Raw genomic sequence first — 17,849 nt, forward strand, 5'->3', positions numbered from 1 at the left:
ATGACCAATGATCAGTTTCGAAGTTTTATAAAGTTCGCTTTACAAATACAGGCCATCCCAGTATTCATCAGTTCACACCTCCTATGGCACGACTAGGGGGTGTCCCTTTCAGACACTCGTATGATTTTCAGATCCGGGCAGGTGCAACAGCAGTGCACGATCGAGCATGAAGACCGTGCTCCCAACGGGTGCTCATCAAGTTGCCACACCCGGCATATGTATAATACTTACGCACCAAGTCCCCGACTCCAATCCCCCTGATGATTGTGACGGAGGAATAACAACGACCTCTTCATCTTTTGAATTTGCTTTCTCCCTCTCCCAAACATGTTTGGGATTTGGCGTCCAATCTTTTGGCATATCTGGTATTGGGAAGCTTGTAATTGTGGATATCCCACCATGCGCCTAATGAGAGCTACTGACCAAAGATCCTCCGCCACGGGTTTATCAGAATGCGAGTGGTAGACACCACTTGAGAGTAAAAAAAATAGTACAAATAAACTAGCCGATTTCATCATGGGACAGGTCTAATTGAGCCTGTATCTCTGTCAGCGCGGCTGAGTGCAGGTGCAGCTCACAATACAAACCAGGGTCACAGACGAAGCAGGAAATCAGGTCTACAAATTCGCAACCATAGGAGGCTCATCCGAAACTTTCACAACTCTATATTACCGCATCAGCCTATAGTGCATAACGAAGAAAAGACCAAAGACACGCACAATTTTCCTGCATTCTCCCCAGAGAAGAGCATAGGAAGCGCACTTGGAGCATTTTGGAGGCCTTCCACGATATGGAACTTGCTTTTGATCGATCCGTCAGCCAGTCCAGCTGCTATTTCCTTGACGGCTTGTGGATACTGCTTGGCGTAATCGAAACTGTTGAAGAAAGTCAGTATGTGGTATATGGCCCCCCACTCGCACGCACACAATGAAACCCTGTATCTTGGCACGTTGCGCGATTAGGTTCAAATACTGCACGATACCCTTAGGCTTTGGATCGTCTAGTACACAAATGAGCCTCCAAAATGTATAGATTTGGTGAAAAACACTCACTATAAGCAGAGATAGCCCCTGTAATTGCACGTCAGGGTAAGCCCTTGCAGCTGAAGAAGATAAAATGGTATCACGGACCACATAAAACCACCCTTGCTTTTTGATTCAACCTCGAGAGTGCTAAATCAAGCATCTCGCCTCCAACGTTGTCAAAGTACACATCTAGATACCCTACTGCCTTCCCGAAATCCTCACGGAAAGTAGGGCTCTTGTAGTTGAGCGCTTTGTCCACGCCCAGGTCGCCCTCGAGCCAGGCACACTTGTCAGGTGTACCTGCGATGCCAATCACGCGTGCGCCAGCACGCTTTCCAAGTTGGCAGACAAGAGCGCCGACAGCACCGGCAGCACCAGATACGACTAGCGTTTCACCGGCTTTCAGCTCACCGACGTCGTGAAGGCCCTATAATCTGATCAGTAGGGTTGCGGCATGGCGACAGGAGCGGAACGAACAAAGTATGCAGTCATGCCTATTAATGGACGTCAGACGCGCTAGTACATATGTAAAGGAGTAAGAAGTCAAACCTGTCATGCCCAAGGTATTCAAGAAGTCAAGGGACGATGATCCCGGCGGTGGCCTGTGATTAATGGTATAAAGACAAAATGCTGATGCAGAAGGGAATCTTACGAGATCTTCTCCAACGACTTGTCGTCCGCAACTACATACTCTGTCCATCCTGCGCATAGGGACATGAGGACGAAGCTGGGAGAAAAGAACCATTCGCGAAGACGCACCTAATTGTCCAAAAACCAGGTCCCCCTTCTTGAACTGACTCTCCTCGCCCACGCTCGATACAACACCAAGCGCACCCGAGCGCATTACCTCCCCAATTTTTACTGGAGGGATGTAGCTTCGCCTATCTTTGATCCACCCACGCATGGCAGGATCAAGAGAAAGGTATGTGACTTGGACTAGAGCTTGACTCTTGCCGACATGGAGTTCATCGAACGCCTTGGTCTTGAACTCGAAGGTATCGGGGAGAATGTCTGCGACGGGGCGTTCGCGAAGGACGATCTGGCTAAAGGTTTTGGGAGGCATTGTGGTTAGCTAGGGTAGGGAATGTGCCATCGGAAGTTGCGCATCATCGCGTCCTTATAAACCAGGTCATAACCCGGTTCCCGGCTCACTCAAGAATCACGGTATTCCACGCAAATTGTAATTCTCCGACCACGCGCAAATCGTGCCTATGGCAGTAACAGTCATCTCAGAGTACAACAAAGTACGTTACATCAATTACATACACGGTAAATTAACACAACATACATATCCATGTGATTCGTCGCGATGTAGGTCTGATGTACATAGGGTGGCAGCGGTACTTAGTCATGAGCGGTGAACCTTTGGGGAGGAAAGAAGGCCTAAAAGTCCAAACGTGAGTGCATACAAGCCTGATGCTGAAACGCAAAACTGAGGTCACGCATATAATGATTCTGATTGATCTTGAGCTCACCCCCTACTACTCCTTCTAGATATCCCAAACTAGACCACCTCCCGAGGGTATAGGACAAAAGCGACCAGCCGACCAAGATAGCAGTGGTCAAGATTGGGATGACAGAAGACAAAATTCCAGAGTCTCGCCAAGACCGGTACTGAGACGTCATCAGTTTTGTATAATGAAGCAATAGAAAGGACTGACGTCTGGTTCGAGACCGTGTATCCACGGTACCAGGAGGACGTAGAGGAAAAGCACGATCACAAGTCCTTCAAAACCCGTGGAAGCAAAGGCAAACAGTCTGATGAAGTGTGAATATTTATTGAGAAATCGGTTCATCGTGGCCCACCTTCCCCACTGCCCTTCTACGTCTTGTCTGGTCAACAACTCCAGAAAGACGAGATGGGTGTTAAATGCATATGTGATGGCAGCTCCGGGGATGATAAACTTAAGCTGACGAACGGTATGGTTGGAAATTATCCTTCCGATAGATTGTATCCGGGGAATGGTCATTTTCAAAGAGGTATGGTGTGCGACCGGTACTATGATGCATCAAATCACATGTCAGTCCTAAACCGTGTTCGGAGCGGACTTCGGAAGCATCTTCACCTCAGGTCGCATGGTCCTAAGAAAGAGTGCAAAGTCTGGAACTTACATAGGCTTGCATCTTATTACTCTTGACATCCTCCGGTCCACTGTTGGATGGGTCTAGATCGCCCCCGCCTCCAGCTGCCCGTAAGCGCTCTCGGGCTCTTTTTCGTGGTCGAGACTACCGGCGGTGGTGGCGAGGAACTTTGAGATACCGGCCACAGCATGTTACCTGTCGTTGCTTCTGGTGTGTACCTGTCATTGCTTCTGGTGTGTTCCTTTCATTGCTTCTGGTGTGTACCGTACTATCTAATGTAGTACTTACCACAAAAGAACAGGATAAAGTATTCCGACACAAATTTGCAGTGATCTCCAATTGCCCATAATTTTATTCAAACGCCAATGCACAGAATGTCTTTACAGACTGCGAAGTTCATCTAAGAACACTGGGAGAAACGCAATTGCAGATGATCATTGGCTTTGCAGCACCGTCAATCCTTCGGGTACTATTTCAGCGCGGTCTAGGCTGATCTGCTTGAACCATGCAGCAGTACAGACGCTGATCAATGATTTACCCCGCATCTGGTACTCGTCTGTCTGTGCAGCAATTGCGTGTAACTAGTATGGAGCAGGGACGGACATATGAAGGCACGTCTGCCTCGAGATCCAACCCCTGACCTGGATCGTCAAGCGCCCTGCCCGGGGGTCTAGACTCGTCGAGCGCTCATGTCCAGTAAGGAAACGCAGCTTTTCCGGGAAGACGCAATGAATGGCAACAAAAATCGGTTTACTCTACTTCGCTTATTGCTACTACAGCATTTACGTCGGCCTCTGGGTTATTGAGTCCTGTCTAGTTCTAGGCCCGTGCTGCGCGAATGGCCTGGGCCAATGGATGCTATTGTCGCGAACGTGGTGTACTTATCCATCAAAGTTCTTTCTGACGTTTCGACGGACCGCGGGGCTGCAAACGCAGGGCATCGCGAATCGATAACGAAGAGCAGATAACTACCTATGGGCTGTAATAAGCCTCCGCAGCAGCCACACTTCTGTAAGCTGTTGGGACATTGTGTACCTCTCAAGCTTATGACATCTATATAAAAATGTCGCAGACTTATGATGGCTTCATACACTTCTTTATCCCCTGCATGGTGATGTCCCAGGACAAAACTGTTACATCGCCTCAGACCATGATGCTTTCTACACCCCATCTTACATCTCCTGCACTCGCAAGAGAGTTGGAAGACTGCAGGAAGACCTCCCTTAATCTAGTGAGTGTTCAACTTGTTTTGACAAGCGCAATTCCTTACTCTCCCTCCTTTCTGTAGTTTATGGCGTTTCTAGCGTCAGTTCAATTCTGATTGAATTATTCCTGACAGGCTCCAACCAACAATCTCCTATCTCTGCAGCCTTCAGTCTATTTCAGGGTCCAGAGGTCTCGCAGTAGCTACCCTCACACTGATACTATATACCATCAGCCTGCACATCGCTGCTAGCGCGGGCGCTTCTCAAGTAAGGCACCTCAAGCCTTTTGTGCACGAGCGCCTAACAATCAATTCCCCACAGCAGCTCGGAACAGTAATTTTTGGAATTTTACATGCCATCCCAGCAGTGGGAGTTTTGATCGTGACATCGGTGGAATTGGCGTTTGCGGTGAAATCACCAGCAGTGGCGATTTCTATCATCATATCTTGTTTCCTTCCTACCATGGCTGCAATTTCTCAATACCTCCGCATGCGGTACATGAAGACAATGATAGATCAGTTACCGATGACCATCCCCGGGGACCTCCCGTCAGAGCTAGTATGACTAAAGCTCGCTGATATCAATCTTCCCCGATTTCTTGTCTGAAAAATCCCCTCCCTATTGGGAGGGTCATACGAAGCAAATGCTTCAATAGTGATTTATAGATACACGGCATTGTAAATAGTACACCTAACGAAACATCATTATGTAGCATAACTTATCCACTATCTTCCGCTATTACACCGATTGCTTACATGTCCCACTCATCCCACAAGCCTTCCACTGGTGTGGACGTCATCGGTGTCTGCGTAGAGCTAAATTCCGCGGTTTGGACTAGTTCTATTATCTTGTCGCTAACCCCGTCCTTGTCATCCTTGGACCCACGCATCGCCACGAGTAGTGTATCATCGACCGAGTGAGTTTTCAGGTTCGTGTGCAGCAATAGGCGAATATCATTCCCTTCGATGACTTGGTCAAGTCTGCCCGTAGAGAGACTCCGAATTTCAATGAACTCAGAGGAGAACAACAATACATGGGACCCGCGATGGGCAAATGTCGTAGCTTTCGTCTCCCAGCGGATAAATCCGCTTTTCCGGGAGGGAACGCCGTGCTTCGTGATGTAGCATCCAAGAGCTGTAGTGGAATGAATTTATGGTCGTAATTTGAATGCAAAGGGGACTTACTATCATAAATGACCAATATTTCGCCTGATTCGGTCCGGATTAAGCCGAGTGGCTTGGTTTCTTCGCAGCGAGTCTTCAGGTCCGCCATGTCTACGTTGGAAGTTGCACCGCTGAAGTCTGGAACAACCGAGACTGTCTGCCTGGTTGAGCTGCAATTTTACGTGAGTGGAGTACAGAGGACGGGTGATAAGTGCATACTTGGTCGGATCAGCGATCACGATGCCCTTCTCTGTGCTTATAGCGATTGTTTTGGCCAGTGCGGTAACAGAGTAGGCATCCTTTGGTACGTACAATGGCTGATTCACAGTATTAAGTGCATGAAGAGGAAATGGTTACATCCACTTACTTCACCGAACGGTCTAAACGATAATACGGTACCCTGGGATCCTCGTGATGGAGTGCGTCGGAGGTCAGAAAGATTGCAGACCTCCAATGCATGTACAGTGATTTGAAAGAATGATTTAAGAGCATAAACAACTGGTGAGAAGCGTGAGTCTAAAGTACCGTATGAGTGAGGCCAAATCTTACTGATCGTTCGCTGTTTTATTCGTCCTGCAGAACAGAATAAGACAGTCCCATCTGCCCCTGCAATTTTCTCCAATGAAGCATCCAAGCTACTTGCAGGGGCCTGGTACATTGCGACTCTGGCGAGAATATCCAAGGAATAGGCGAGCAAATAGCTCTCATGATGCACGATGAACTTGTTAAATTCTTGTAAGACTATGATGGAGGAAGGATTGCCGTATGACAATATCTTGCGGAAGTCTGAAGGCAAACATCAGCGATGGAGCACAAAAAATGTATGAATGGTTCATACTGCTATCACCCCTGGAACCAACATAGATTCCAGTCGCGCAGCCGACTGCCATGAGCCTCTTCCCGCCAGCAGCAGCTAAACAAATTATCAATTATGAGCGATGTTAGACAGGGAAAGGGCAGCAGGCTACGCACTAAAAGACACAGCGTTGACGACCCTCCCTGACGCTTTAGATCCAAAGCCGCGGGGAGTGTAAGCTCCTGGCGAGCGGAAGGTGCCATCATCAACGAGTTGCGGTGCAAACCACTAATTAGTTGAATAAAAGCGTACCGACATGTAGATATGGATGTACACACCTTGTTTGCATCTCGTCGTACATCGTCTATTCCCTTGGCCTCAACAAGAGCGTTTTGCCACTTCTGTCTCACAGACTCAGTCGGTGCGTACAGAGTATATCGCCGCACCAATTTGTCTGCGGAAGAATAAACAGTGAATGGATAGATAGGTTTGTATTGCGCGCGCAGGTTGTCCAAGATCCCTCCTTCTTCAGACCGCTCCTTCCTACTTTCTGGCTGACCATCGAAGCTACCTAGTTTGAGATATTCTAAGGGTATAGGCTGCAAAAAATTAGGCAATCAATTTCAAAAAAAATCTGCGACAGGCGATTGGATGGCCTTACTCTAGACGTAATTAAGCGCTTGATGATTCCTCCCGTCCCTCTCTCCTCTTTAGTGAACAACACTGCGGTGAATCAATTGGTCACTTCAGGTCGAGCAAGAGGCAAACGCAAAACTTACGATAGTTGTCGAGTAAGGCAACGAATAGATCATTCCACGGGTGCCAGTCCATTTCAGACTTGGACCGTCGGGCTACGGGGCCGGAGTACATCAGTGACCGACTTTCGTTATACCAATCCAAATCCTGCACTCGATCAGCACAAATATGGAATGACGCCCACGAAACGCACAATTATTTCTCCCTTGGGCATCTCCAGGCTTTCACAGACATTCCAATATTTGACTCTGTTCTCAGCAGCTGCAATACCAGGTTGTGTGCTCTTGAGGAAGTCGCTCAAGATGCTTAGGAGAAGCGGCAGGTCTTCAAGATCCGGATGACCTGGTTCCGTGATCTTCTGAATATGCTCAAGGATCAGATTTAGGCGTGGGAGGCGAGTCACTGGTCGGGAAAGGAAGGTGATCATATCGCGCTTGCGCACACGAGGATCTTGAGAACATTGTCGCATGAATGCTTGATAGCTTTTATTGCGACTGAGTTCAGTGCGGTGCCGCTCTTCTGCGAGTGGATAGTGTTTGATGTAGGATTCGTACTCCGATTGGAACTGAAAGCAGGCTAAAAGGTGTTGAATGTGAGCTGTTGAGTGTGTTCCTTGTTAGCTCACTTTCAAGTACAATGTCTGTCACGCTCTGTATTAGCGGATGCTGATCCAATTGGCGTTCAAAGAGTGCAGCCAGCATATGTTCATGGTGCACTGAGATCCTGTCCAAATTCCAAAATACTTCTTGAACAAAGGGACGTAACTTGTCGGGGGCAATGATAGGGGGTTTGGCGAACTTCAAAGGCTCGATGAAAACCTGCGACAACATATTAGCTGAATCCGATTGGATAGCAGTGGTAATCACCTCTGTGACAAGTTTGAGATCCTCCACATAGTCCCTTTCCGACTTGAACAACTCGAATAGCACTGATTGCCGCTCGACCTCTTTTTTGCCAAGTGCTTCCCGTGCCTCATGAGGAACCAGCCGGTGCCATTCTTCATCCTTCTCTGCTAATCGACCGGCTTGGAATCGTCTTAGTCCCTCTTCGGATTGAAGACTGTGTCTTGTCAATGAGTGTCGCATTAAACAAATCACTGTGGTACCCACGAAACATTGGACAGTTCCCGAGTCAGTTGATTTACTGGGGTGTTCCACTGTAGAGGGTATCAGAATACGTCATCGTCGAATTTATATTATACACCATACATCGTCCTCCGGAAGAAGTGTAATTGATGAAGCAGAGCTTGGTGTTATTGGAGTACCAAAAGAGGCACTAGCCACATGGTCTCTGCTCGGGGGTAGAGGACCATGACCGTCATCAGACTTGCTGTGACGGTGGCGAGGTGAATGTGGGTGAAGGGTCGTTCTTTGAGAAGCGAATCTATGTATCTCCGGTTCGGGGAAAGAGATGGAGGCCTGTGCGGGCTCGTATGCACTTCGAGTGCGACTGCGGGATCGTAGTTCACCTGGTCTACCGTTCGGATGTCGGTTTGTGGGTGTCTGATCCCATGGATTCAAGAGGTCCCCAGGTGGGGAATTGTGTTGTAATTCGTATGGGAATGCCTGTAGTGGACTAGGGTTGACTATAGGACTTGCTCCAGGGGGGATCGTAACATATGGATAACGTCGTTGATTATGCATAGCAAGAAATGTGATCGCCGAACGCGTTAAGTTGATTAGGTCTGAAGAAAATACAAGAAAGCAATGACCTATAGATAAAACAAAGTAGAGGTCGCAGATAATCACAGCAGGTCTTACCCGCGCAGGGCGAAGCAAGGTTTCCCTATGTGAATGAAGTCACGTCACGTGTCGGTTGTGCTCCGGGCCCGACTTCAATCCCGGGGCAGTACTGTGACACAACTGAGACTTTTCGGTGCGCTCATACCAAAAGTAATACAGCCTCAAGGTGTCGCCAGGAGGTCGCCTGACTAGGCTAATGCGATCACTACTGATACCGGACACTGGTATGGTATAGACAGAGTCCACCAAACACCTTCTCTGCCACGTTGAAGTTAATGGAAGATCATCATAGATGGTTTGCCCTCGGTGATCAGTGCCAGTGCAGGGTACCCGGAATTGTGATACACAATATCACTGCCAGTAACATATTTCGCAAGTTGCTAATGCTCAGGTCCAGTGTTATCGTACGCTATGCATCAGTTTATCGAAGAGCAAAATAATGTCCGAGTCTAAGTTAGAAATTGCCAGCAAACTGCCCTTAGCACGAGGCTGTTCAAGGTTTCCGATCCGCCCCGGAAACAACTTTTAGAACATTCCGTGATAGCTGGACGTGTTTGAGCCCAAGGGTACTCGGACATCAACCGGTCGCATGATCATTGACACTGAATGAACCGATACGACCAGTCGTTATTCAATTATACAATCAGTCTTCATACATAATGTACACGTCATACAACATATACCATAGAGTAAATGAAATCAGCAACATAAAACGCCTTTCAATAGTACTGAGCATGTCTTAACCATCCCCCAGTGCACTTCTTCGAACGGGCCCCCCTACAGTTCTTCGCTTTCTTACAACCCCTCCTCCCCGAGCACTTCTGCGCCCCACGCATCTTACACACATCCCATTTCTCCTTCGACTCAGCCCAAATTTGTTCAATGTCCTCTGTGATCTCCTTGGCTTTCCCCCTGGCACGTGAAGCACGGTTCATCAGAGCCTCCCCAGTTTCATGAAGCCATTTCGCCCCGTTGTCCTTGAGCTCCTTCGCACGACGCTGCGCATGTTCATTGCGGGCGTTCAAAGCATCCATCACGGCTTCAAGTTCTGGAGCTCTTTGCTCCAACTTTGTTGTCGAGTACTGAATAAGCGCATTGGTTTGGGCAATCACAACATGAGCTTGTCGGGAGATGGCTTGGACAAGAGAATCGAGAGCGTCGATGATATCTTGCATGTCAGCGTTGACGGCAGCGAGGACAGCAGGTCCATGTATGTCCACGAATTTGGGGAGATAGTCCTGCAGGAAACTCAGGCCGAGAGTAGAGGATGCGAGTGCGGACGAAGACGGAGTCGGCACTGCCTCTTCCACATGAGGCTGTGAGGCTGTCATACTAGGAACGACAGATAGTGACTTGGTGCTTCCTTCAAGAGACATAAGGGAAGAAGTCGGACGAAGGATGACATCCTTGGAAAACTTCAACTTCTCTGAAAAGGAAGACGCGCTGCGAAACACAGATGTGGAGGTCTCCTTGGAGATAGAAACTGATGTGGGGTCTGGGTTGAATACTGACAGGGCGAAATCTTTCAGAGAAGAGTGGAGCGAAATTGCTGTCGACTCGGTCTTTGCTGGAATTGATTCGTGCGAATGATTAATGACGGGGTGGAGGAATGCCCAGAGGAATGGCGTTGAAGCGGCCGATGCCACGGCAGTGGTGACAGGGGTCGGGGTAACTACAGGTGCGGTACCTCGGAATGTGGATCCTACCACAACGCCAAGCACAAGCGACACCATAGTAAATCTTGAATCCAAGAAACAGAACAGACATGAGTGACATCAGTGGTCAATGACAGCAAGACGTACATTGTGAGAGTATGCGGCGAATTGGTCATGAACTTGACCGATTTCTTCCTGCCACGGGAGAAGATACGATCAAAGGCACGATATGCTCGATATGGAGGAAGACTTTCAATCACATCAGCATTCACAACGCACGGAGCAGGATCGCTCAGCCGAAGAACCCTATCGCTGGGGACATTAAAGAGGTCCCACGCCTCCTGCGCAGAATTGCGAATCGCATCCTCAGACTGGAGACTGTCGATGGCGCAAGGGGCAGGAACAAGGACAGGAAGATACGCTGCATGCTCTGGGAGCTGCAGAGGTGAAAATGGAAGGAAAACGATAGCCAAACTTGGGTGACCTGTGGAAAAATCGGCTAATGGCTGCAAGGCGTTGCAATTAATCTTCGGGTGAAGAGGTGAATCAGACCTACATCTTCCCTGTCACCTTGAGTCCGATCGATTATTGTGATGATGCGAGGGTAAAACAGGCTCCTATCCGTTCTACCCTCGATGTGAAGTTGTCGGACAGGACCGTCCATCTCCTCGAGAGGTGTGGCAATGGTGAGACGAGCACCACGAACAACCTTCTCTAGAAGTGTGGACACGAACGACCATTTATGGGGATAAGGAAGCCCATATAGGGAAACATTCATGTCAGAATCGAGTAGGGTGGACATTGCATCGTCGATGGATATGGGTGCTGAGGAGCTCCCGGGCATGTTCGGTCCCCCGAGGTCCGTGATATGCACGGTGACATCGGGGTCTGGGCCAGAGAATGTGGCGCCAGGGGAAGGTGATAATATGTCCTCGAAGGAAGAGCTGGAGAGCTCTTCACGGGAGCTGGTAATGGGATCTGGGAAGGATAGGCGCAAATCGCGCGGCGAAGTAATCACAGTGGATGCGTGAACTGAGCTTGAGCGAGATGAGCTCAGAGTACTGATCATACTCTGATCTAAACCCTCTTTAACACGCTGCTCCTCTGTGGCGTCACCGACATCTTCGTCAGTCGGGGAAGTAAAGTGGCCTCGGCTAAAGGCGACTGGAGAGCTGGACAGGCGGACGGCATCGGGTACTAGCCCCTCGTCAGCGCTGTCTTCAATTAAGCCTTCCCAGGCATCGACATCTCCGTCTCTGGAGCTTCCGTAACTAAATGATGAGCGTCTTGACCTCGAACGTGAAGAAGTGCGTTCTTGATCTGTCCCCCTGGACGAATAGATCGAGTCACTGTCAGACTCACGGCCACTGGCGACGTCGAGCCACTCAGAGTCAGATAGGCTTTCTACTTCAGAAAGTGTTGAATTGTCAGTGGGTTCATGTGTATGGGCAGGCGAGTGCTTGGGTTGTATGGGATCCATGGTGATCGTTCAATTGAAAGGGGGTGCAGGGCTTTTTATACCGCTTGCACGCCTGATTGGCTCAATTTGAGTGAAGAGGGCAGGCAACTCTCACGCAGTAATGCTGCGGTCTTTAAATTACCAACCAAGAGGTCTTACATACATATCTGCATAGGGCTATGCATTGAAAATCCGAAAATCCTCTCTTTGATATCGCTCAGAGGCAGAAACTACCTTCGAGTACCCCATCATGGGTCTGCTGATAACTTTCCAGACGTTCTGATTTCGATTTTCTTATGTCTGACTGCAGGAAACATTCTATATTTGACGACTCATGGCAGGGTGCTCGTGAGTCATACACAACGTATGTTCTGCGATTTTACTAGTAGCGACACGTTGAACACGCATGGCCAAACACGTAGACGTGTCGTGGTGTGCTATAAGATCCGCAGACTAGTATGTTGTCGGGGATGCCCTTAGCCTCCCCTAGCCACACCTTTATAGACGAAGGAAGACGTACTGGATTTTGGAACGACTTCCAGGCGGAAAATGGTTGATAAATTTTCAAGTCGAACCAAGCTCGCGGACAACGATCGTGAGCATCTTGTCACTGCATGATAGTCATATGATTCATGCTGCGATCACCATTCAAATAAAATGTGGTTCTATCGAATTCTATTGTGTCTTCCATGATAGGCTTCGTGGGGAACTCGCGATTGCAGTTGGCTTGAGCATCGTCGACTACGAGTGAGTTTGGTGCTCACATTTCCGCCGCTTTACAAATATTGAGCGTATATATGCAGATCGATCTACAACGTCTCAACTCGTGTACCAGAAGGTCCACTTACTCTGGAGGATCGTGCTGGAAACTCAACCCCGAGCACTGGTCAATTTCGGGAATTACAACACGCAGAGATATCCTCTCTATTCTATTCACTGATTCCGAGACTATGATATGGAAGGGGAGACGCAAATATCATGCTTCAAAACCTGAACGCGCACTGGGGTCGTCATTACTGGGTCGTGAGTTCGGTCAAATACCTCCTCGGGCGAATAATAACGGCTGCTGTCAGTTTCTAATTCGTCGCTTATGCTATTTTCCCAGCAATGTGCGTTCTCGAACCCGGTCATCAAAATTCTATTGTTCAAGTTCCGGAATCATCAAATATAAACGATCGCCTTCGTGAAATAGGGGGAGCCGAGGCTAACGAACAACCTCTAGTATCCAAGCTAGAGGATAAGTCCACCACAGTGGGATGGACCTACTGACAGCAAATTACCCCCATCATCCTTTGCTCTCGCTGAGTTGCTACCCTAATCATGAATCACTAACCTAGATGTGTCTCGCGACATGATGAACTCAGGGCCATTTTTATTAACCAAGTGTATGTTGTTCAGCATGGAGGGGTGAACATGCCGACGCGGCTGGACGTCGAAGAAGTTCTCTACTGCACGCATCATGTGTGGCAGGTATCTCCCGCAACCACGCCAACTTTGATACCTGCATTCTCTGGCCTGTCGTTTAATCCACAAGATTACCAACTTTGCATGAGCATTCCATCAGAGCATGTGTTGGGTTATTGATAAACGTATCGATAAACGTTAACGCGAACGCCTGCCACTCTTTTATTTGTATATGCACCGTCAAAAATATATTGTACTTTCAATTTACCCCTGTGCAATTGATGAGAAGCTAGCTTATACGTAAGCCACGTGATGCGTTGAAAGTCATAAATTTACACTGCCACCAATCGTGATCAGCTATTAGAGCCACAACACGAGCATTGGCAAGGCTTGCAACGTTTGCTTTCGACAGTTTGCCAAAATTTGGGACGACCCCTGCTCATCTTCCAAAACCTTTGGCTTTCATTCATTCCACTCGTGTTCCAAGCCAATTGACCGCGAACATCCGGAGGTGTGCCGTGTCTGTTAGACGATTCGGCTACCGCAATGGAAGAAGAAATTCACCGTTATGTGGAGGCAATTTGCATTGCGTCTGAACCCTCGCAAAATCATCTCCACCAGCAGGCCTTTGAGTACCTATCCAACCTCCGCCAAAATGCGAACGAAACGTGGCGACTGGCCTTGACAGCGTTCACGGGCATGACCTCGGAGGGTCATAAATACCCCGAATCAGTCAGGTTCTATTCTTTACGCTTGCTAGACGAGTTCTTTGACAATCGGTAAGTGCTTATGCATTCATCATGTATGACGGACCGCACTTGATCATGTTGAGAATATTAAACATGGCCACGCGCCCTTATTTTGCATGTATTGAAGTTGGAATGACTCTGATTTATCTCTCATATCACAGGTTCGAACCTCTTGATGAAGACTCATTTCGTACCCTGCAACAGTCCCTGATATCTTATGTACAATCTGAATATGTCTATGGCTCGGCTGAATCTAATGCATCATGTATGAGCTCGTCATGCATCGATCCTTTCAGAAACATTCACAATGACTTGCAGATCTTCGCAACAAGTTTTCGCATACACTCACATTATTCTTCCTATGCACATACGTCGAACAGTGGCCAACATTCTTCACCGATCTTTTCTCTCTCATCCGTCTCCCCGAGTCTCCATCACAGCCACAATTCAATCGCCACGTCTCACTTCTCCTTTTCCACCTCATATCAGAGATCTCCGGTGAAGTCGCAGATCAAACGATCAAGTCTGCGAGGACATTCAACCCTGTTCGGCATACGCGAGACTCCCGCGTCAGAGATGCAGTCCGAGAGCGAGATGCGCCGTTGATCAATGAAGCGGTATTGACTATCATTGTCGATGGGACGGAACGGTTGGCGGCGCTCAGAAAAACGACGACATCTTCACCCGAGCTTTCCGAGGCTTTAGAAATTGTCGATTGGGGCATTAGGACGTTTGGTTCGTACGCAGGTATGTGATCAGCTGTGACTACCATATTTTGTGCTGATAATACTCAAAGGGTGGATTGATATCAATCTAACTATCACGCCCACAACTATACCACTCTTGTTTTCACTGCTCCCTGACCCCAATCTTGCTATTCGCCTTGCAACATCAACGGCCTTGTTACGCATTGTATCAAAGGGTCTCAAGGAACCGGAGGACAAGCTGCAGCTCGTCAAGGTGTTGGCCCTCGGTCAAGTTATCGACGCGCTCGAATCAAAAACACGTGCGGAACAAGTTGCACGAGGATCCAACGAGGATGAAGGAGAAGAGTCTTACCGAGAGGCCCTCGGCCGTCTGCTGAATGTATTGGGCCTTGAGCTATCAAAATTGACCGAGGTGGTTCGTTTCATCTAAAGCTCTTGACACTTCAGCGGACTTATGATTTTGCACAGGAATCCGACAAACCTGAGGTTGCGGCAGATGCTTCGCGTCTGTTGGAGCAGATTTTATCCGTCATGTTGCGATTTATGTCAGATAAATATGATGACACATGCTCGACAGTATTTCCCTTACTGCAGACCGTCCTCGCAAGCGTGAGTTAAACTTTGCCCTGAAGAACCCTGCAATGCGACTGATTATTATTTTAGTATAAGCGTTCCCGGAAAGTATCCACGGATCCACTTGAAGAATCGAAACGATCATTCCTCGTATCTTTGCTCCAAGTCATTATGCAGAAGATGAAGTGGGATGACGAAGAAGATCCTAGCGACTTGGACGATGATGATTTTAGTGCATATGAAGCCCTTCGCAAGGTTGCTTCGATGTTACTTGCAGCTTCTAGTTCGTTGACTTTCTTCGTAGGACCTCAAATTGTCGATGGACGCCGTGTTCACAATTGACCAAGACCTTGTCACTAATGCGGTCAGAACGATGTCTCTGCAAACCTTGTCTGCCTATCGCAGTGGAATGTCGCTGAATTGGAATGATGCTGAACTGGCGGTTTATCTCGTGTACATCTTCGGCGAGATCGTGAAAAGTAGGGGATATTCGCCGTGACTACTCAAATCCGCATCTCACAACTCAATTTTTACAGCTGGAGGAAAGGGCCGCGCAGCCTTTTGCGTCGCTCCCCTCGTGCCTAAAGAGAAACGCCGCGAAGTGGATTATTCTGAATATCCGTTGACTCCGCATGGGGAGATGTTGCTGGCTTTGGTGCAGAGTGGTATATCTGCTTTCCCTCACCGCTTAGTAGCCATGCAGTTCTTTGAAACCGTGGCCCGTTATGGGGATTTCTTCAAGATCCGCAAGGAGTGCATTGTGCCAACGCTTGAGGCCATTGTTGATGCTCGGTAGGCACGAAACGACATGCGATGGTGTTCTAGTACTGATGCGCATGGTTTAGAGGACTGCACAGCCCAGACAGCACAGTTCGGTCGCGGACATATTATCTTTTCCATCGGTTCATTAAAGAAAGCAGAAACGACATTTCTGAGGATCTTGCGGTTAACCTTGTGCAAGGCATCAGGGATCTGCTGACCATCCAAGTAGACTTACCGACCCTTGATAGTTCCGATGACGATCTCTTGTCGGAGGCGATAAAAAACCCTGGATTGTTCGACTCGCAGCTCTATTTGTTTGAGACATTGGGCACACTCATATCTTTGGTGTCAAAATCTCCCGATCAGCAAGCGAGCATGTTACTCTCGATTGTGACACCGCTGCTAGATGAGCTTTCCTCGAATTTGCCAGCGGCAAAAGGGGGGAAAGATCCCATTCCAATCCTTCGCATTCATCACAGTATCATGGCACTCGGCAACGTTGCGAAAGGATTTCCAGATTATCCTTCTCCAGTGCCGGAGGGGTATTCTCTTCCATCGTTAGACGTGTTTCGGCAGGTTGCGCAGGCTATTTTAGCATGTCTGGAGGCCATGAACGTTTTCAAAGATGTCCGCGACGCAGTAAGTTGGTTTTTGTTCTTGACACATCCCATGCTGATCATTTGCAGACACGACATGCGTTTGCGCGAATCATTGCCACGACAGGATCCAGTGTTACTCACTTGATCCCGTCTTTGATGGCCAACCTTCTTGCACAGTTCGAACCCTCTGAGCTCGTTGACTTCATGAACTTCATTGGGTTGTTGATTCACAAGCTTCAGGTGAGCATTGCGCTTACTTGTGCGTTCATACCTGACTATATACCGACAGAGCGAGCTTTTCAATGTTTTGGACGAGCTCATTGGACCTCTAAGCGCTCACATCACCCAACTTCTTAATCAGCCCGTTACAGGCACTGACGACAGTGTTGAGCATGCAGAAACTAAGCGTGCCTATCTGACGTTGTTGACCAACGTCATGTCCTCCGACCTCCACGACATTTTTATCTCTGATCGTAAGTTTTCGTTTGACTGTCGTGGGCTGGTCTCAACCTTGTGTAGGCAACAAATCCACTTTCGAACCCCTGTTGATCAGCATGAGTCGATTGGCAGAAGATATTTCGGACTCGAGTAGCCAGAAATCTGCTTTCGCATTCCTTAGCCGCTGTGTTCAGGTCTGGTGCCGACCAGCTACAGCAGCGGACGGTCAAGCGGCCCAGGGTGTACCCGGCTTTGAGCGATTCGTCTACGAGCGTCTCGTTCCTACAGCCTTCGTGGTGCTTTCATCGCCTCAATTCAATATCAAGGATGGACAGATGATGGTTGTATGTACCAATGTAGCACTCACCCGCCCCCCATATCTGACATCTGGTTTAGGTTTTACTGGAAATCGGCAACTTCCTCCAGATAGTTTGCAAGACTAGAGGGCGAGAAGCAGAGGAATTCTTTTTGTCCGCCTTTCTCCCTTCACAAGGCTGGCCACCAGATACCGCCATGGAGTTCACGGGCAAACTTCGAGACCTTGATAACAAGGCTTTTCGGAAGTACTTTGCTGATTTCGTACGTTCATCTCGATCGCAGGCTTCCTCGTAGCACATCGGGGCAATTTTGCTTTCTTGTTCATTTGCTCCAGTAATCGCATTTATCGCAAGAATGACAACCGTATATGTAGTTGATGAAGGGATGTTGGTTGTGAGATGTTTGGCAACAGCTTC

At 48.4% G+C, this 17,849-nt stretch overlaps 7 protein-coding genes across 7 annotated transcripts; 2 read left to right on the forward strand and 5 right to left on the reverse strand.

The window, feature by feature from the left end:
- Positions 1 to 27: 27 nt before the first annotated feature.
- Positions 28 to 663, reverse strand: DEU56DRAFT_128704 (uncharacterized protein). Its single transcript, XM_041344685.1, has 3 exons — positions 588 to 663; positions 424 to 537; positions 28 to 376 (listed from the first exon to the last, which is right to left on the reverse strand). The coding sequence occupies exons 2-3, from the start codon at positions 516 to 518 to the stop codon at positions 196 to 198; spliced, it is 276 nt and encodes a 91-aa protein (XP_041211751.1). The 5' UTR covers positions 519 to 537; positions 588 to 663; the 3' UTR covers positions 28 to 195.
- On the reverse strand, positions 279 to 2,210 carry DEU56DRAFT_784705 (uncharacterized protein). The gene is made up of 8 exons (XM_041352233.1): positions 1,785 to 2,210; positions 1,678 to 1,726; positions 1,549 to 1,627; positions 1,127 to 1,452; positions 925 to 1,017; positions 720 to 875; positions 424 to 663; positions 279 to 362 (listed from the first exon to the last, which is right to left on the reverse strand). The coding sequence occupies exons 1-7, from the start codon at positions 2,086 to 2,088 to the stop codon at positions 618 to 620; spliced, it is 1,053 nt and encodes a 350-aa protein (XP_041211752.1). The 5' UTR covers positions 2,089 to 2,210; the 3' UTR covers positions 279 to 362; positions 424 to 617.
- Position 2,211: 1 nt separating this feature from the next.
- Positions 2,212 to 3,022, reverse strand: DEU56DRAFT_784716 (uncharacterized protein). Its single transcript, XM_041352234.1, has 4 exons — positions 2,832 to 3,022; positions 2,687 to 2,783; positions 2,501 to 2,639; positions 2,212 to 2,444 (listed from the first exon to the last, which is right to left on the reverse strand). Exons 1-4 carry the CDS (start codon positions 2,993 to 2,995, stop codon positions 2,374 to 2,376), a joined length of 471 nt encoding a protein of 156 aa, XP_041211753.1. The 5' UTR covers positions 2,996 to 3,022; the 3' UTR covers positions 2,212 to 2,373.
- Positions 3,023 to 4,474: 1,452 nt separating this feature from the next.
- On the forward strand, positions 4,475 to 4,876 carry DEU56DRAFT_730614 (uncharacterized protein; the record flags this gene model as incomplete). Its single annotated transcript, XM_041348180.1, has 2 exons — positions 4,475 to 4,579; positions 4,634 to 4,876. Coding segments are annotated over 2 exons (348 nt in total), but the record flags the coding sequence as incomplete, so codon positions are not given.
- Positions 4,877 to 4,912: 36 nt separating this feature from the next.
- Positions 4,913 to 8,792, reverse strand: DEU56DRAFT_784722 (uncharacterized protein). The gene is made up of 15 exons (XM_041352235.1): positions 8,236 to 8,792; positions 8,137 to 8,183; positions 7,894 to 8,086; positions 7,653 to 7,845; positions 7,221 to 7,603; positions 7,051 to 7,174; positions 6,933 to 6,994; positions 6,610 to 6,870; positions 6,448 to 6,559; positions 6,314 to 6,388; positions 6,025 to 6,261; positions 5,843 to 5,973; positions 5,695 to 5,792; positions 5,497 to 5,645; positions 4,913 to 5,446 (listed from the first exon to the last, which is right to left on the reverse strand). Exons 1-15 carry the CDS (start codon positions 8,668 to 8,670, stop codon positions 5,064 to 5,066), a joined length of 2,883 nt encoding a protein of 960 aa, XP_041211755.1. The 5' UTR covers positions 8,671 to 8,792; the 3' UTR covers positions 4,913 to 5,063.
- Positions 8,793 to 9,377: 585 nt separating this feature from the next.
- Positions 9,378 to 11,977, reverse strand: DEU56DRAFT_784726 (uncharacterized protein). The gene is made up of 3 exons (XM_041352236.1): positions 10,981 to 11,977; positions 10,572 to 10,930; positions 9,378 to 10,509 (listed from the first exon to the last, which is right to left on the reverse strand). Exons 1-3 carry the CDS (start codon positions 11,902 to 11,904, stop codon positions 9,489 to 9,491), a joined length of 2,304 nt encoding a protein of 767 aa, XP_041211756.1. The 5' UTR covers positions 11,905 to 11,977; the 3' UTR covers positions 9,378 to 9,488.
- A 1,669-nt stretch (positions 11,978 to 13,646) lies between these two features.
- DEU56DRAFT_852550 (armadillo-type protein) lies at positions 13,647 to 17,846 on the forward strand. Its single transcript, XM_041355207.1, has 13 exons — positions 13,647 to 14,066; positions 14,198 to 14,301; positions 14,355 to 14,783; positions 14,833 to 15,158; positions 15,212 to 15,352; positions 15,407 to 15,571; positions 15,621 to 15,795; positions 15,853 to 16,108; positions 16,162 to 16,717; positions 16,765 to 16,917; positions 16,967 to 17,150; positions 17,197 to 17,459; positions 17,512 to 17,846. Exons 1-13 carry the CDS (start codon positions 13,834 to 13,836, stop codon positions 17,725 to 17,727), a joined length of 3,201 nt encoding a protein of 1,066 aa, XP_041211757.1. The 5' UTR covers positions 13,647 to 13,833; the 3' UTR covers positions 17,728 to 17,846.
- The last annotated feature ends 3 nt before the right edge of the window (positions 17,847 to 17,849 follow it).

Source organism: Suillus clintonianus, assembly GCF_016758775.1.
Source record: "Suillus clintonianus strain FC179 chromosome Unknown DEU56scaffold_14, whole genome shotgun sequence".
In the NCBI taxonomy this organism is placed as follows: Eukaryota; Fungi; Basidiomycota; class Agaricomycetes; order Boletales; family Suillaceae; genus Suillus; species Suillus clintonianus.